At 42.4% G+C, this 19,313-nt stretch overlaps 1 protein-coding gene and 1 non-coding gene across 3 annotated transcripts; one reads left to right on the forward strand and one right to left on the reverse strand.

Annotated features, from left to right (window-relative positions):
• The first annotated feature begins 368 nt into the window (after positions 1-368).
• On the forward strand, positions 369-15,645 carry cdc42ep4b (CDC42 effector protein (Rho GTPase binding) 4b). 2 transcript variants are annotated; one of them, XM_077550291.1, is made up of 3 exons: positions 369-553; positions 9,772-9,855; positions 12,814-15,645. In XM_077550291.1, exon 3 carries the CDS (start codon positions 12,949-12,951, stop codon positions 13,909-13,911), a length of 963 nt encoding a protein of 320 aa, XP_077406417.1. In that variant the 5' UTR covers positions 369-553; positions 9,772-9,855; positions 12,814-12,948; the 3' UTR covers positions 13,912-15,645. The 2 variants fall into 2 exon arrangements, with proteins under 2 accessions (XP_077406417.1, XP_077406418.1); XM_077550292.1 differs by lacking the exon at positions 9,772-9,855.
• A 1,774-nt stretch (positions 15,646-17,419) lies between these two features.
• On the reverse strand, positions 17,420-17,492 carry trnav-cac (transfer RNA valine (anticodon CAC)). The gene has a single exon. It is a non-coding gene; the product is annotated as a tRNA-Val (tRNA).
• Positions 17,493-19,313: the final 1,821 nt, after the last annotated feature.

Below are 19,313 nucleotides of genomic sequence, written 5' to 3' on the forward strand. Positions count from 1 at the left end.
CGTGCTAAATATCATGCTACTGACTTTGTGCAAAGGTTAGCTTAGCATTAGCCCGTACACTCAAAAGACACAACAAAGGGCTTAAATGACAAATTCCAACTTCACAACAACAAAGTTTGCTTTAACACGTGTTTTTTTTCTGTTATAAAGGAATAACAATTGTAATATGTTTTCCAAAGGCCAACAAAATGCAGCTGTATGCTAAATGTAGGCTACGGGGACACATTAGCATCCATGTTAGCTGCTAGCTTCCCGAGGCCAAGTTGAAGTGGAGTCCTTGTTCCTTTAAAACTACGGCGGGGGGCGGGGCGGGGTGTGGACGCTGAAGGGAGGCCGGGGGAGGGACACTGTTGACTGTGGGAGGTACACGCACACACAAGCGAACGGAGACGCCAAGCGACGCACACAGACCAGCTAGGCTACTCCCTCGGAGGAACCGCGTCCACTCAACGGACACTTTATCGTCTCTTCTTCGGCCTACTTGCTTCACTCTTCGGCGGTCACAAGTTGTGGACGGAGGAAGTTTCTCAATCACTCGGGACGCCAGTCGAAGGTAACTACTTTGACTTGTTTACGGGTGCTGCTTGTTTGTAGAACTTTTAACGGCCACAAGAGACGGCGACGCGCGTTTTATTTTCGGTAGTTAAACGTCTCTTATTCGAACTCCACGGCCGTATGAAGACAACAATGAGCCCATCCATAAGCCCCCAATGACCCCCCCACCCCTCCCCTTTATTATTTTCTCCATGAGTCAGCTTGAGTTGAATTTAAAAACAACAAAAAATCAAATTTACCACGTTTTTCTCATTACGTCCAGAAACGTCAGTTGGCAACAGTACAATGACCTAATGAAGAGAACCTCTTTGAAGTGCGATATAATTTAAATGAAGCATAAAGCGTTAACTAGATGGCCTGGGGGGGGGGGGGGGGGGCGCTAATGTGTTTTGTGGCCTAACTTCAGTGTTGTTTGACATATTTGTGGTAGTTTTACACCATGATTTATCATGCAGGTTTCTCCTAAGTAGAATAGGCTTCCCTTTACCCCTTAAGACGGAACATGATTTAATCGGAGGCAGATGGGCTGGAAAGCTCACTTCTCCCAACTTATTATGTAACTAATAACGCTCTGCACATGAGTAGAAAACCGTTTTGTACTGAAAGATCACATCCAGACATGCTACGTTATCCAAGGAGATGTATTGCTTAGGGTGCAACTATTTACCCATGATAATTGATCATCGACCTGAGAATTGTTCGCTGTATCAAACATCTCGTAATTGGACAGTAGAAGTCGTCACGGTATTGATTAGATATTAGAGTATTTGGTAGATAGTGAAAAATTATTTAAGATATTGCCCTACCCAGTTGACGTTTACTGTCAAGGTAAACAAAAAACGGAAATATGTGTTGCATATTTAAAACAACCACGTAACTTTGTGTTAGGAAAGTCTGTTTGTTTAATGGTAACAAGCAATGCAAACGGCAATAAAAGGGCCAAGGAATAGACACAAACAGTGAAGCAACACGTAGACAGACAATGTAACTGCACTGGTGGCCTTTTTTTGTTTTTATTGGCAAATTTTGCTGCATCTTACTGAGCAGTTGTGAGTGTCTTGTTTGTGTATAGCTCTGTGTGGGCACACACCAGAACAAACAGAATGTTGGGCTGGAACGGATTAATAGTATGTCCATTCATTTCAATTGGAAAATATGATTTAAGTTACAAGTGTATTTTATCACAGGCGTAGGTTGAAAAGTGTTGACATTGGAAAAGTGGTCATGAATTAATAAGTGCTCTTGGTTGCTTTTTTTTTTTTTTTCGGTCTGTATTTCATTAAAGTTACAGATTGTTGATAAAGCATGTTGTCTTTTTAGCGAAGACTTAATTACTTGCGTCATCGAATGTGGGAACAGTGAAGGCGAGTATTTGACTTGAGGTGTTTGTTTGTTTTTTTATACATTTGTTTTGAAATACTTAGGCTCGTTAAACTGTCATCTTGGAAATGTAGACAGAAATTTTGGAGCTTGTCCTACATCCTGTGAGTTTTTGTAGAGAATTCAACCCACAGAACCAGTTTTGTTTCACAACATTAAATTTGGTATGCGTGTCAATCGGGCGCCAACACAAAAAAAAAGGTCAAGGAGTCTAGAATGAAAATACGCAGGAAGTTGGCCAGTTTTATTTTAAGTGGCCATTTTAGGATCATTTCGAGGTTCTTCAAAAATAAAGACTGGATCTGATTGCTATCAAATTTCAACCTTTTGGTGCACCAAATTTCAAAAGACTTGTTTTGGTGTATGGCAGCAAAAGGTACTTTAAATGCTTGGATTAGAAAATTGTAGCCACATTGACTTTTCCAGACGTAATCACGGAGAATCATTCCAGGCCGTGCATTGACTTCCACCAAGGAGAATGGATATCATCTCTCGAGCCGCAAAGATCGTATAACTTGCACTCTTTTCTCCTTGACTGTGCTTTTCTTTACAAGCCAAACTGTTTTGAGGAAGCTGGCCCGCTGCCCACATGAGCTCATCGCTAGTTTGAAAAGAGGGAGTGCTATTGACTTGGGTTAGAGGAGTGAGGCGGTCAAGTAAAAAAAATGCAAACTTCTTATACACTTGCTTTGAGTGGACCCCAAATAGTATTCATGTGACTCACTCGGGCGTCCATTAAAAAAAAAAAATGGCTTGCAGCTTCGCGTTAACGTGATTATTGTAACCTTGACATTTAGGGCTTTCACAAAATTTATAGTCTCTTTTGATGATACTCTGATTGTTTTTTTGGTATGTCAAGGAGTGTGCCTCAAAGTGGGAAGGAAGAAGTGGACCGCTACCACTTTCTGTCATGCTTTCTTTTTTCTTTTTTGCTTGAAAATAGTCTTTGACAATTTTGTCTTTTGATTGTCATTATTGTTAACATTTAGAAAAGGTAACGAATAATCCAGAAAAAGAATTATACTTTGCCCGTGATCATCTCTGTTCTACTTTATACTAGGGCTGCCACAAACCATTATTTTGCTAGTCGACTAATCACCAACAGTAGTCCCGATTTAGTCGACTAATCGGAACATATCGTCGCTGTCCTGTGAAAAACATTTATGTCCCTTTTTTTTTTTTTACGTTTTTGGATGTCTACATTAGATTTCATCTCATAAATGTAAAAATGTCAAAAAATGACAAAATTATTATTATTTTGCCGTAACTGGCAAATATCCCACAAACGTTATTTTGCCGTGAATGTTTCCGATTTGCCGTGAATGCTTGTAGACATTTACAAGCGGTTATGAATCACACAAATGTGCACATTCAGGCCACTGTGCGGTCGCAACGTGCAAGCCGTCTCGTCAGAAATACTTAGCGGCTGGTTAGCATCACAAAAGACATGTCAACTAGGTGGCCGGTTGCTAGTCACGGCAAATTAACCACTGCATCTTTCCCGTTTGCAGTCGTGTCGCACTGCTGGGACCGATCCATTATGTTTAAACGTGTTGCAAATCCAGCCCTGAACAGGCTTTCACTAACAAAATAGTCCTTTGAGAAATGATGTCGGTACACGTCCTTCAAAAATAAAAGTAATCCACCGTCCTCTCAAAGACTTGGGACGAAGGAAGCAACCACTTTTTTCCTGATCAGTGTTTCCCCTCTCCACGGAGCATTTGCGAGCAGGAAGAGAAAAAGAAAGACGCGTGACAAACCTTTACCAGAGGCGGTGCCACTAACCCGAGGGGGCGGAGTCGAGGGCACTTCCGTGTCTTTTTGACGTCACTAAGTCCTTGAAGTTTAATCTGCCCGTTTGAAGCACGCGTTTTAGAAAGGAGGAGAAAGCTAAAGAAGCTTTTCATGCCTGGTTGGATTGTAGACAGGATGGGGATGCATATTATTTATAGGAAACCCCACTAAAGCGCATTTTCACACTGTGGGACCTTCAAAAGTATGTACAAATTAATAATGGAAGACAATTAAGATTATAGTACATTGAACTTTGATGAGATTTTGCAGCTTGTACCATCATTTCTGACGTTTATTAATTGATGGTGATACTGTGGCTTTAGATTATTATTTTTTTTGCTGTAAATCTTTAGTGTATTTTAAAATAGAACAAAAAAAGGATGCAGCACGAATACAATGAAACTATAATAGTTCACTCTTCTTGGGGACGAAGGCTTTTTTTAAATTTAGGTCTAGAAGGTAGTGAAATCAGTTGAGTAAAATTGGAAAAATACACCTAAAATGAATACTTGTATTGCTTTTTATTTTTGTTATATTTAACATTTATCCAACATGCTTTGTTTTGCTTCACTAGTATGTGTATTTTATTATTATTATTATTGTATCTATGTGTTTTGATCGTCGACGTATCTAGTCGACTAATCGTGGCATCCCGGCGTTCTGTTCAATTATTGCCATCTCCAACAGGAAGTGCCTTGAGAATGGTTGCTCTTCTTTGATGATAGATGCATTTCATTTTCTAGAACTGGACTGCGTGTCAAAGTGGGGTCAGCAGACCCCCAAGAAACCCTGAAGTGATGCGTGAGGGTTTTGTGATTATGTTTATGGTATTATTTTTTTTTGTCTAATAGCAGATTTGACTTAGAATTTCAGTTGCCTTTTCTGAATTGTCCAACTGCCGACTCGATCACGTTCCAAAGGTTTGCTTTATACCAGTTGTAAGCATACCTTATTAGTTTTATGTTTTTGAAGAATATCTAAGTGGTCTTATCGAGACAGTCTGGTTTCGCAAGGCTGAGACGAGGCAGGAAAACGGTCTGAATCACTTTCCATGTGAAGAATGTGTCATTTCATCAACGTGCAGCAACTTCTTCAGAGAGAATTGAACTAAAACACAAAGTTTAAGGTTACACGCTTAAGAATCAAAAGGCTGTGTGCTTCTTAAACAATTTTAATCTACCAGTAAAGTTATTCATCCTGGGCCAAGTTAATTATTACCCTGCAGCTGACGTATTTCTCCTGAATGCATATTTGTGGCGTTTGTCATTTACAGGAAGGCAAATGCTTGCTTCGTTCTTCTGTGATCGTCGATCAGTCAAACTTTTAAGGAATAGATAACAAAAAAAAAAAAGAAAATTTTCACTGTGAGAATGGTTAGAGTTAAAAACTATTTTTAGGTGTTGGAATGTCCCATTAGACGTTTTAGCCAATGTTGATGTCTTCTGCTTAACCTGTTATCATCAACACCTTTTTCAAAGCCGCCGAACCAGTTTGGATGATTCTTTGCGTAGCGTACATTCTGTTGCGTCCGTTTTCTGAACATTTTGTCAAGGCCAAAGAAAAGTCCTCCGTCCAAGCACCCGTCCAGCACGCACGCATCCACCGGATAGTTTGTCACGCTCACATTGTGCGTTATGTTGTGAAAGCTTCCAGGCTTTGTTGTGTTGCTCTCGTTTGAACGGTTGTTGTTTTTCCACGGGCGCTGTCGGCTTGTTTTGGTGACAGCCGTTGGCAGTCCATCCCATTTGTTGATATCCACACCTAGAAACTGCGTTTGTGTGTAATTGGGCTCTCTGTAAAGGCATCCAATTAAGTCGAGTTATTTTTTTGGTTCGTGCGGGGCTAACCTACAAAATGACAATGGCCTAATTGATAAGCAGAATGTCTCTCTCTCTTCCGGTCCTCTCAAATGGCGAGTAGCGCTCACGTTGCTTTGGGCGCACCCGAATGGTTTTGTTCGTTTTTGTTGCTCTTCCTCTATTGTACGTTTTGCGACACAACCGGTCGCTCGGTTACTCTTTGTTTTCCAGTCTTTTTCTCCTTCTGGTGACCCTTGAGCCGGCTGGCTTTGTTGTCGTTGGCAGACTTTGACCTTAGCCTGTCAACTCCTTGAGAATGGCTGTCGCTATCAGGTTGAAGTGGTCGCACAAAGTGAAAACCATGTGTGTGTTTTTTTTTTTTTTTTAACTGGTCTTGTCCATCTGGAGATTTTTGCTGTGCCACTGATAGAAATGCCAGAAGCTGTTGAAAAGCGCTTCTTCCAGTCCTACCAAGAAGAACCTTCTGGGTGTTTGACCACATCTTGTTTCCTCAAGACCTCCCACTTCTAATTTCATCCGAAAGGCCAAACAAACCCAAAGGCGCCCGCGCTGTCTTTTTAAGAATCGCTAACTACGCCCCGCCACCATTCTGCTTTTGGTTCCGGCAGCTCGGATAGTTAATTCAATGACTTGGACCCGCGGGACCCTCGCATGAATGCTCCCCATTTGTCAAAAGAGCCGCGGCAAGAGACCCTAGCGTGCCCCGCGCTCGCTATAATCCCTTTGCGGAAGCCGTAATGAGGGTTCGCCTCCCCGCAATCTATGCGCTTCTTTATCATTGCTGCTTTTCTTCATGTCCGCACCAAGAGTGGCCAGAATGACTAATTCGGTGCCTCTCAAGTTGAACACAATCAAAGTGTTGCAAAAATGCGAGATCTTTGTCATGCGTGATGGCGCCTTCAACTCTGTGTTTTCCTCCCCTAATTTGCATTGGAATTTGAATTTCGAGTTTCTGCTGTACCACGCCTCACTTCCTGTGCAGCCCTTGTTGAGGTTGTGGCAGTGCCACGCCAAAGGGAACGTGACACTGCTCATTGGGCCGATGTCCCATGACGTTGGGAGGGGCGGGCTTTTGAGCACAGAGGTTTTAGAGGTTGGTTAAAGTATTGTGATCATGTTTTGGTGTTGTTTTTCACAGCCATCTTAAAAGCGTAAAAAGATGTTGAACACTAACAAACAGCAAAAGTATCCCTTTTTTTTTAGAGAGATTTAGAGATTTTCGGCGCAAAGGAAGCCAATTTTTTTTTTTTATAAAACTTTCATTGCTTTTACTCTCGAAGTCCTAAGTCTGGACTTTTGTGTCATTTCAGAGGTGTAATTTACCTCAAAAATACATTGAATTTTAAATGGTACAACTGCGTAGTCCAAGGGTGGCCAACCCTGGTCCTCGAGAGCCACAATCCAGCCTGTTTTCCATGTTTCTCTCCCCTAACACACCTGGTGCCTGATCAGGATCGTTATTAGGCTTCTGCAAAACTGGCTGATTAGCTGATCATTAGATTCAGCTGCGCTGCAGGAGGGAAACATGGAAAACAGGCTGGATTGTGGCTCTCGAGGACCAGGGTTGGCCATCCCTGGCGTAGTCAGTTGTTTCGTGTATGACGGCCAGTCTGAGCCAAAGTAAAGAAGACTTTCTTTTTTTTTTTTTTTTTTTTTTCGGATCCTGCAAATTGTGTGTTTTATTGTCCAGAAACTCAGCCGTCCGTGGTCTCTCTGGGCTTGTTTTTGGCCTTGACGCAACACGGACGCCCACCCAGCCAGCCAGCGCAGCCAGCGCAGCACAACCTCCCACCGCCAAACACTTTGTCCAGTCATGCAGGAGTAAGCGCTTCATAAAAGGCCAGCTTGGCTGGAAACACAGAGAAATCATTTTCAAGCCTGTCAGGTGGCGATTGTGTTGCGCCGAGCGTTCGGGAAACTGGCCAAAAAAGCGTTTAGGAGTCGGACGGAGGATAGCGGGCCAGCGGACGCTCGCTTTGCGGTGGGGTGGGGTGGGGGTGGCCTTTTGTGGCATGTTGACTTTATTTGCGAACGTCAAAAAAACCCCGTGGCTCAAACGCGCCAAATGACGACTTGCTAAAGTGAGCTGAGAGACATTTGAAACGCCCCCCCCCCCCCTCCCCCACACTAATCTGTTTGAACTTGTCTGACAAAAGACTCAGTGAAGTGTTAGTGTTCATTCTTGGCCAGGTCTTTGCTACAAATAGGGGTTTGAAGGCCAGGGTTTGAAGGTTTTGAGAGTTGCCTTTCAAGACAAGGACTTTGGGTTTGAAGACTGTGTTTTTACCAGACAGGGCTTGAAAGTCGGGTTTCAAGCCAGGGTTCGACATGTCCCTGCCCCCTGCCAACCTGATTACCTTCAACCATGCAAAACATTGCTGTGATTTGCATGGCGATGCACATCCGGCACCGCCGCGGGAGGCTTCTTTGCATGCTACCGAATCACGACGCGGTTCACACGCTAGCGAGGCTCGTTCACCTCCGTCGAAAGTCACGCCCGTCTAGTTATGCTCCGCTTGTTATTTTTAAATTTCCTTTGTCTACTTCCTTTGCCACATGCTTTTGCGTCGCCACGGTTACCCGACCAAGCAAGCGACCGGACATGAAGTCCAACTGGAAGAACAGGTTCTGTTCATCCTCATCAATCAGCACCAACCGACCATATATGGCGTCGTTTCTGCTTCGTCGCAGGGTTTCGTAGTGACGTCGCAATGCATTATTTAGCCACGGGTGACAGTGATTGTGTGTTAAACAATAAATTGGAAGAAAAAAAACTTCTTAAAGGTGCATTATCAATGTTTTTTTATTATAATAGAAGGCAACCAAACATGTTTCTAATTATACACAGTGATAACGTGATTAACGTCGATGTATCACTTGTGATGTTTCCCATTCATCATTTATCAATTTGACCATTTTTAGAGAAAACCTTTTTCTGTGTCAGACAAAATGGTCGTCCAGTATTTATGATTGCTGTGACGTTGGCAAAGTACCAAGTTGATCTTCAAAATCCCCTTCCGAAACCTGGCTGGAAATTTGAAAACCACTCCTTTTATTTAGCATATTTTTGCATGATGTCGACGAGCAACTCGACAGTCCGGCTGTCCAAGATGCTAACATGAGGTTTGGAACGAACCCACCACCACCACCACGACTTTTTTTTTTTTTTCTCAACCAAGCGTCCCGTCCGCTGCGGGAGCGCGATCCGTGCTCGACATTGGTCAACTGGAGACAAATTCAATTCTTCTTTGTCAGAGCGCAGGCCGCGCTGACCAAACCGCCATTGTTGTACTCGGGCCGCAGAAGTCCATTTGCATGTCAATGTTCCCGTCCCGGGCGCCGGACAATGGGCACGACTGTGGCTCGTTGGAGGTTAAATAAAGCCAAAGTTGTCCGCGTAGTGATTCTATGTAGACCCGCGGGTATTTTGTGTTGTGAGAAGACAAAGATAACACTTGACTGCGACGACGCCTTGTGACTATTATGTAATTGTCGTTCGTTTTGGCGGTTTGTCGTGAATAAGTCATGGATTTAAAGACACGCTTGAAATGAACCATGCTTGAGATGCAGTCGTCTCGATGCGATCGGCTGCAGATTCCGCGGCGGAAGAAGGGGAAAGTTGTTCCGCGGGGATTACGCAAGCGCGTCGGATGGGGGTTGTGATGTCATCGAGCGCGGGGCCGAGGTGACATGACGATGATGCCCTTAATCATTCATGGCCACCCCTCCCCCCCGTCCCCGCTCGTCTCCGCTTGAGTTGGTGTCATGTGGCGCTGCGGGTGCTCGGTTACGTAAAGGATTTTCGCCCTTCTGGCAACAAAGGAAGTCTATAAGACCCCAACGCTGTGAAAATATCAAGATTAGAGTGACTAAAATCATCGGTTATTGCTAATTTGCTGGAATTGTCAATAGCAAGCAAAATATCTTTCAGGAAGATGGATCAAAAATATTCGTTCTTTTCTTCTACGGTTCATGACGTCTCTTTTGTCTGTTTGCTGTTGTGGCCGATCAGACGGGAGGACGACTCTCACCAATAACTCAAATTTCAGCCATATGTTAAATTGTTATCGTTTTCATCCTTAGTTCAATTGTCATGCCATAATCTTCTGATCAAACTGACCAAAATGGTCCCGATTCATGACCATTGCTCAAATATCTTTCAACTTGTTCTTATTGTGAGTCGACTCGTAATAACAACTTTTTTTTTTTTTGTCTTTCTCAGTTTGTTTGCTGTTGTGATTCGTACCGAACGCAAGACGCTAAAAAGCTACCACTAAACAGAGGGGCTGAAGACGAAGAAGTAACGGTAATCAAGCAATTCACATTTGACACTCTAGTACTGTCTAAAATTTCATTAATTTAATTAATGAATTAATTAAATTCCTAACCTCACACCAACTAATAAACAAAGAAGGCCTTACTTAGAGTTGAAGTAGGTGTAAACATTTCCTACAAACTGATCAGTTATCGGTATTGTCATTGGAGTTCCTGCAGGTCTCGTTCTTTTGTCTTTTGTCCTGCCTGGCGCAGTAATGTCCTCCGAATGATGATGATGATGATGATGATGATGTCCTGGTAAAACACCACGAGGGGCCTCCCCAAGGGACATCAAATGTCCCGTTTCTCAGAATGAGCGAAGTGTGGCTTTCACCTTTTTGATATTTGAGAGCCGCCTACTTGCATCTTTTATGTTGACACCCCCCCTATTGTTTTCTTGCCCAGCATGATCTCATCCATGTCAAAGAGCCCCGATCTCGAATCGGGAAACGTGTTCCATCCGCTTCAGTCTTTCGAGGCTTTTTGTGCTCGGGATACTTTTGTTAGCTTGCGATGAGACGTTTTGGTGGCCATCAAAGCAGAACCGATGCCTCACCTCAACTTCCAGGCTGATTCTTTTTGCATGTACGCAGCACTAAGACTTCAACTGGTGTGAAATGTAAATATGCCTAGAACGCCCTGACCTTAACTAAGTTGAAGCCATCTTGAACCCTTCATTTAAAACCTTTAGGAGAGGGGTTTCAAATAAGGAGGGAGCTCACCCACGGTTGTTGGAAACTCAATCCCATTTTAAAACTTGAATTTGAATCTCTTACTTGAAACACGAACCATTTGCATATGGAGTCCTACTTTAAGCCTGCCTGCAAACTTTAATTTGAACCCGAAAAACTATTGGAAACCCTAAGACAGGGTTGAAACTAACCTGAAACCATAACCCTTATTTGAAACCCTAATCCTTGTTTAAAACTTTCATTTCAAACCATTACTAGATGTTTACTAGAGATAGACCGATATGTTTTTGGTTTTTTTAGGTCCGATGCCGATACCCATTATTAGTCAAGGACGCCGATAACCGATATTTGGAGCAGATATTCATTTTCACTAAAAGTGAAAATATTGGCATCGAAATTTAAAAATATATATATATATATAAAATCTAGCTCTTAATTTGAATTTTTAAGCATATGTTTATTGAACAACTTTTAGGGTTCGTAAATTTTGGGGAGTTCAAAAAAATGTTTGTTTTAAAGATCTTAAAAAGTTCAGTGATATCCCAAGGGCGGCATTAGCATGTCTTCAGAAGTAAAATAAAAACATAAGTAAGTAAATAGCCCTCTCTTGTTTTCTAAAATCATATTAAAAAATATCTTAAGTATTACAATTTGACTTACCTTAGTTTTCATTTTAAACAAAAACAGTAGGTGCAGAATTCGCAGTGTCAGCAGCATCTCTGAAAATTTAAACAATTAGTTCCCTGAAGTTTTCCACCCCTCCTGAACACTTTTTAAAAAATGTATCTATTATCGGTCGTATGATTCTTCAAAATGGCTGACGCGGATGTTTGTCAAAATTCCAAATATCGGTGCTGATAATGGTAAACATTTGGGATAGACCAGTTAACACCTGACTGAACTCCAATTTGACACCCGGCCTACCCCTTTCTTGAGTACCTACTTTGAAACTTGAAACTTGCTTGTGTGCAATTGCTCGTTTGCGATACAAAAATGAAACTAGTAAAAAGCATCATTTATAACTTTACCAACATTGATGTGGCTTTTTATTTTTATTTTTTTAGAACCATTATCCACTGTAGGAAATGCAGGATAACGAGATTATCATTTCTATTAACGTAAAGTTGCTTTGGGATATGCTAACAGTGATAGCTTATATCAAGTCTCCACCATCTGGTGCTACCGCAATCATGCTAATGTTTTCATAATATATTCTCGTGCTCACCCCATTGACTCACAGCAGAGTTACGCATGCGTGGGCTCCAGCCTGTGATCTAGAAACACAAAGCACTCTTTTTTTCACTTCAGTAGCACATTAGCACAATGGCAACACAACAAGTGGGCCTTCAAATCTCTCTCGTGAGCGCTTTTTGAGCCAGGAGTCACCGGCCTGATAATCCCGCTAAACTGTATTCATATTAGCTGCTTTTTCCGGATCATAGCTTGAGCGCCCGACTGCTCTTTTTTGTCTTATTTGGTGGTAACAGCTTGTTGTGCGGCCAGAAACGTAAAAGCTTTTTGATGACTTAGTTTTTATCAAATACTTTTGTGGGTGAGCGAATCGTTAACATTGGCACTCGTATCTAAATCCTCAATCTTGTTTAAAACCGCCAATTGGACTCTGGAATCCTAGAGCCCCAATTTAAAACCTTACTTATTGGGAGAAGCCTCTGTTTTCATCGGTAACGCGTTAACACACAAGTGGCTCTTAAGTGAGCACGATTTTGCAGTCACTGACCGGCTAATCCCGCAAAACCGTCTTCACGTTAGCCGCCTGCAAGCTTTCATTTGTAAACCTTTCCCTGCAGGTTTTGATTTTTCACACGAGCGCAGGTATTGAAACAAGTCAAAGCGCTGCAGGCGAAACACACACGACATGCAAGCAGGAGAAGAATGTAACAAATCTCGACGTAGCGACGCAAGCAGCTCTGTAAGACGATCCCAAGAAATGCCGCTCCACTTGATTTTCTTTTTTCTTCTTCCTCCGGGTGTTCCGGCTCAGAGTATCCTGCCGGTTATGCAACAGTTGAGGGGCCCAAAATGGGAGCGTTTGAGCGCCGGCCACCTGTGAACATTTTTAGAACAAAATCGAGAAATCCAAGAAAGGACATTTGACAGATGAAATGGAGTTATTTTCACCAGTGAGTTATGCAACATCCTGATGGACTCACCAACCAAAGATAGGATTTAAAGTAGACATTTTATTACTCAGAAAAGCGTCAATTCACCGTTTCCGTTTGTTGTTTTCTTCACAGACATTGGGAGTGTGAGGACCAAAATGGCCGCCCACATTTCTAACCCTTTGGAGTGTCTTTGACAAAGCCACACAAAAGTTTCCAGAAGATTCCTCCGTTCTCGAAAGCGACCCCCCGCAACCAAGCGCGCCCATCATGCCGATTCTTAAGCAACTGGTCCACTCCAACCAGTCCAAGCGGCGTTCCCGCGCCGACTTGACCGCAGAGATGATCAGCGCTCCTCTGGGTGACTTCCGGCACACCATGCACGTGGGGCGCGGCGGCGACGCCTTCGGGGACACGTCCTTCCTCAGCACGCGCTCGGGCGAGGCCCCCGACCCCAACGCCAAGCGCGGCTCTCCGGGCTCCAAGCCGTCGCTGCTGGCCCGCACCTTCCGCGGCAGCAAGCGCTCGCTCTCGGTCAACCGCGGCGACAGGTACGAGTACAACGCTGCCGTGCCGGCCGCTCCCTCGGCCAACTTTGTGAAAAATGCCATATCGCTGCCGTACCTCAACCACCACGAGGGCGGCGGGCGAAGCCAGGGGATGGACATCCCAGCGGCCAACGGGCCGGCGGCCATGGCCACCTTCGGCTCGGAGTTTGACGAGCGCAACTTTGGGGATCTCTCGGAGCTGCCGCCGTCCTTGCCCAAGAGCGGCGGCGGCGGCCTGAAGCACGCCGAGTCCATGATGTCCTTCCACGTGGACTTGGGGCCCTCCATGCTGGGCGACATCCTGAGCGTGATGGAGAAGAAAGGCTTCGAGGACGACGACCTGGGGTACGAGGAAGGCAAGGGCAGCGAGGGCCACGGCTCGCCGGCGCACATCCCGCTCATCGACGACGCCCCTCCCGTCGAGGAGCGGCGGCCGCCCGCCAGGCCGCCCCGCATGATGATCTACCAGCAGAAGGTGATGGTGGCGCCCTACAGCCCCGAGCTTCACCCCAGGAACAAGCACCAGCACCTGGACAGCTGCTCCGTGTCCAGTTCCGGTTCCACCACGGAGGACAAAACTCCTTACCTTCACCACAACGACACGGACAGCGCCAAGTACAGCTCGCCACGCGGCGACGACGACTTCTCCTTCATGGACGACGACGACGACGAGATCCGGGTTTAAGGCCGGATGCCGCAGCGTCTAGAACCTCGGGGAGGAACTGAACCTTCTACGCATTCGGCGTCCAATACTGTCACTCGTCATCCATCAACCACACGGGGAGCCGGCAGCCGTCTCTGGGCGATCGCAACAACGCCATGTTGAAACAGGAAGTGGAAGTTGTGGCTGGGAATGTGATGAAGAAGATGAAGGTGGGAGGTTTGAATCCGGCCTCCAGCCTTGCGGTGTGGAGATTCCGTGTTTCTTCCTCACAAATTCCAAAAGCATGCATGTTGATTGACTTTCGGGGTGAATGTGAGTGCGAATGTCTGTTTGCGTAAATGTGATGGCGACCAGTCCAGATGCAGCTGTGATAGACTTCTGATCATATCTACAGTCTGTCCCATTTTTAGTCGACGTGAAAGGAGAGGGCATCCAGTTGCACTTAAATTTGTGGATCGTACCGAAAGAAGAACTTTTTCAGAATGTAAAAAAGACAAAAAAGGTTGAGTACGTGTTTTGGTGATGGCCAAGTATATGTCGTTCGTGAACGCGAAGCAAAATGGCCTCCAATGGGAAGCTCCTCCCCAAAATGGATGCCGTCGTGACAGTATTCGCGTCCCGGTCTGGAGCGCTAAATGGACGGGAGAATCCAACAATCAACGGACGCCGTCTGGGTTGTTGCCGTGCTGCGCTCGTCTCGTCATCCTGGCAGGAAGTTACTCACAGACCACAATCTGAGGTACACCTGCACCCAAAAACAACATCAAGACAGAAACAATAATTAAAAATACATTTGATTTTTGGGGGGTAAGAATATTAACTATTTCTCTAAATGTGGTTGTAGTTTGCATAAATAAATACAAATAAAATTGCGACCAAATGACAAATATTTTTGTAAAAAAAAAAATGAAATTAAAAATATTGCCTAATAATTTATTGACTTTTATTTTATTAGATCAAAAGTACTTTTTTGCAACATGCAGTGCAACAGCCTAAAGAAATAGAATATTAAAAAAAAAAAAGAGAGAATTGCTATTTTATTTTTATATACAAACTATCAATTCATTATTTGTATTTGTGGTTGTAGTGGTTTAATAAAAATAAAATAGTATTACTTCATAATGTACAGTTTATTACCCATAAATGTAAAAATATATTTTCCTAAAAAACACAATATTTAAAGGCTACTAATTTTTTTTCTTTGAATGCAGAATATGGTGCAGGTGTACCTAATGTTGTGTCTACTACGTTGTACGTTAGCCAAGCCTTTTTTTTAATAATCACTTTGTTGCTAACATTAGCAAGTTATGTTCCTCGTGTTTATAGAGATGCGGTTTCATATGACTTTTTTTTTTCTTCCATTTACTTTCTTGAGGTAAAAAGGGCCAAATTTGAACGTGCTTACCATCCAACTCTGCGGAATTGTGGGAATTGTTGTGCCATCAATGCTGGTGTGCAATTTGTTGCGTTATCCAGAAATCTGCTTGTGAATTTGCTGTAACGAGAAAACAAACACCGAGGGAACATTGCACCCAATTGCTGTGAAATGCAGTCTGAGCTGTGTGGACTTTATTATTATTATTTTTTTATTTCTTTGCAAATGATGTGCAAAAAAAATGGGGTCTATTAAAAATACAAACAGCTGTAAAAAGATGTTCTTGCCAGGGTTGTGCCATCTTTCTGTTCCTTTACAGCACAATAACACTATCCACCCTTCTTTGTTTTTCAATAAAAGACAAGGCTGGTGAAATGTCATCTGTGTGTCTTACTTTGGAGTGAACCCATGTTAAGAAGTAAACTTTTATGTCGAAGCATTAACGCAAAAATGTATTGTATAAGACACGAGAAACACCTGATTATGAAGAATAACTTCGAGGTTTAGTTAGGAAAAGAGGAAATGTCTCTGAAACTGTATAAAGTTATTGGGGATAATTTTTTGTTTTTAAATACTAATAAGATTTGACATGTCGGTTTTATGTTTTAGTTTGTTGTGAAAAGTACGAATTTTCAGCGTTGGGACCAGAGTATCGAATATGGTAAGAGTCGACAGTCGTATCTGTTGTTCGCAGGATCAATAACACCTCCTTTTGAGGCTTTTTAGGGTTAAATGGCACCGTCCCTGAGATGAGCTACAATACGCGACTGAAGCACACGCGTCATCAATGGGACGCTTGCGCCCTCTGGTGGAGCTCACGACACCTTAAGGGTTTAAAGGTTATTATTATCTTTACTAGATGCGTCTGATTGGTCATCTGAGCGACACTGAAGGGGGAAAGTCAAGTTTTTGTTGTTTGCGTTTGAGATGCATCCTTTAGTCCTGGAACTTTCCTGACAGACGTTATACACGTTTTTAATTAAACACCTTACTATACTGTGCCAAATAAATTGTATTTTATAATTAACTTAGACCGATATGCCTACACGCAATTATGTGAAAAATCTATACAGGCTACATAAAAAACTACTTAACTGTTTACATCACGTGACTCCAGTCGATTGAACGGACGGCGTTGGTATCAATGTGAGGTCTTGGTTGTCGTGTTATGGCGTCGAGATTCAAAGAAGAGCACAAGAAGAAAGACGCCATCTGGTGACTAGTTTAGAAAAAGAAGAGAAGAAAAGGTAGGTTAATTTCTATGTGAATAACAGTATGGGGCAGGGCTATTAGCATCTTGCTAACATGTTGCAAAGCTATAAAAGACGACTGTAATTCATTTGGCATTTAGTTTTGCTGAACTAGCAACTATTAGATTTGAGGCATTGTGATGCAACTAATTTCACCCACAGGCAACCTAGTTTAGTATGTATTGTGTTGGCAAAACACAACAGACATCTGGCTAGGCTGAAAGTGGACTTGTCAAGTTAAATAACTTCCAACGTACTTTGATTTAAATTTTCAGTTTTAGAAACATTTTGTAACGAGCAAATGTTTTTCGCGGAGAAGCAGGGGAAAAAAAGCAGCAATCATTCCTGCAGTGGACTCGAGGTGCATTCAATGGACAGGCACACAGTAGGAAATCACAATGATGCATAGAAAAAGCTCAGACGACTGACAGGGCAACAGGCACAGGTTGTGACGTATTTTTGACACTTCCCTTAAAAATAAGTGGAGTGTGAATTATTTTGTTCCCAGTTTGTAGTATTTGATTACGCATTTGACTAATTGGGAGCGGAACGGAGAAGAGCAGAGACACGCAACGTTACATTGAGTCATTGGAGCGCCACTGTATTGCCAATATTTAACATAAACACATACAATAAAAACATAAATCTATACAGTATGTACATAGCTCAACATGTATACATCCCAATATAAGTTATTTTGTCAGTTTTAATTGTGAGCTAATGTGAGAAAATTGAGCTTCTTCTGATGTTTTAGAGTTTTGTCGAGGTACAGTTTCAGTACCGGTATCAAGTTGTTTTATGCAGGTATAGTATCGAAGTCAGAATTTTGGTATGTGACAACACTAACACGGTTTTACATTTCAAAATGAGAAATGTGTGGTTTTACGTTTCAAAATGAAAAATGTGTTTCCGCCCGGTTTCGAACCGGGGACCTTTCGCGTGTGAGGCGAACGTGATAACCACTACACTACGGAAACCAACTGTAAGTCAACGGGGCTCAGGCCAGATAATAGAATAGCAAGTATCATGGTCCGTCGCTCACGTTACCAGTGGGTTTAACAGACCCGGATTTACACGGCGGGAGCAGCGGGATTTTTCCCATTTGGCCGCCAGGGTGCGGTGTTTATTTCGAGCCGCACGTTTGTTTCAAAGGCAGCTGTCTCCAATTGAGCTACCTAACTAAACTTAATTTGCACACTAGCGCCACCCGGTGACCGGTCATGATAACTTAAATGTCTTACAACTGTTGCTTTTCAAAGTCAATCACAGCAACGATTGAAATTCTCGGCATGGGGCGGTAGATGGTGGCTTTATTATTATTTATAAAAACAAGCCTGCTATGTATGCATCAATGCTTTTCTTAATTAAAAAAATGCCTTACAAGCCAGGCTTCTTCTCTAAAAAATGAAAAAAAGAAGCTTTATTATACATCATGGATTCGGCTTAGAAATATATACGTGTATGTATATACAGTGGGGTAAAAAAAAAGAAAAAGTATTTGGCCAAAATCCAATAGGAAGTCTATTGAAAACTGGCCAAATACTTCTTTTTTTGCCTCACTGTATAGGCCTACGCAGATGTGCATAAATATATATTTTATACATTAATGAACATACTGTACATGATGTGCAATGTTGTAATATGTGTCTGATTTTTCTTTCTATATATATAATAAAAGTTGTCTTATGCTTGCATAATGTGTTTTTCTCTGAACCAACTAACAATACACGATGTAATTTTTCTGTTTAAAAAAACACGTTTTGACAATGAATAATGTGACTTTACTCTTGTAAGACTTTACCTCTAAATATCCAACCATTTTTTTCCTGAGTGTATTTCTTGTCCATACTTAAAAAGCGCAGTATGAGTATGTAGCTTTGCTGCAATCGCCATTATGGCCATCTGGGGGCGTCACATGAACGTCAAGACAGGCCGCATCTCCGCCCTCTTGCTTCCTTTTATTCAATTATGTGGGTAATTAGATTTGGCGCAAGCTCCACAGCAATCTCCATTAGAGAGTGGCTTTATAAAAACAACTAGAGAATGCTATTGGTTTGAGAGGCTGAATGGAAAATTGTGGAATTATATTCAAGGTGGAATGAGCTGAACAATTTAAACAGTTTAATTTGCATCGGTCTTTTAGTATTGACAAACTGCCCACCTTTGTAAATAAAATAAAATATATAAAATAATATATAGTACCCTACTTTTTTTTTCTTGAACAAAAATGACTTTCTATACATATAACCCGTTTACAATTCCATACAACATAATGTGGAATTTATTTGTATGTGTGTGTACTGTATAGCCAATAAACATACACCAGGGGGCGCACCAGGTAGTCCCAAAGGGCCACATGCCCGTATGTCTAAAAATAGCTCATCAGCGATGCGACATTGTGATTTATTATTATTATTATTATTATTTTAGAAGCGATCATTTGAAAATCTAAACATTGTCAGATTTAAAGAAATAAAGTGCTGCATATTTATCTGTTTCCTCATCATGAGAAATCTTGAACATGATCAGTCTCTTCGCATAAATTAATAGAATTAGAACAATTGAAGTATATTTGTTATGCTTAAAAAAAAAAAGAACAGGTGAGCTGTGATTGGTCGTTACCTGAGCAACTGTGATGTCATTTAGCTCTGACTGCCAGACGTTTTAAGAAAAGGGATGCCGTCAGTGCCAGCCGATTTAAGCATTTTGACTGATCTTTCAAGGCCCACAGAAAATTTTGTGTTTGGACTATGGAAACACACATACTACCAAATGAAAGATTGGACTCTCATCTTTCA

The sequence above is a fragment of the Vanacampus margaritifer genome, chromosome 18 (assembly GCF_051991255.1).
Source record: "Vanacampus margaritifer isolate UIUO_Vmar chromosome 18, RoL_Vmar_1.0, whole genome shotgun sequence".
Classification (NCBI taxonomy): domain Eukaryota; kingdom Metazoa; phylum Chordata; class Actinopteri; order Syngnathiformes; family Syngnathidae; genus Vanacampus; species Vanacampus margaritifer.

Excerpts from the sequence above, each read along its gene's own strand:
- cdc42ep4b (XM_077550291.1), top strand. The coding sequence starts at position 12,949 with ATGCCGATTCTTAAGCAACTGGTCCACTCCAACCAGTCCAAGCGGCGT.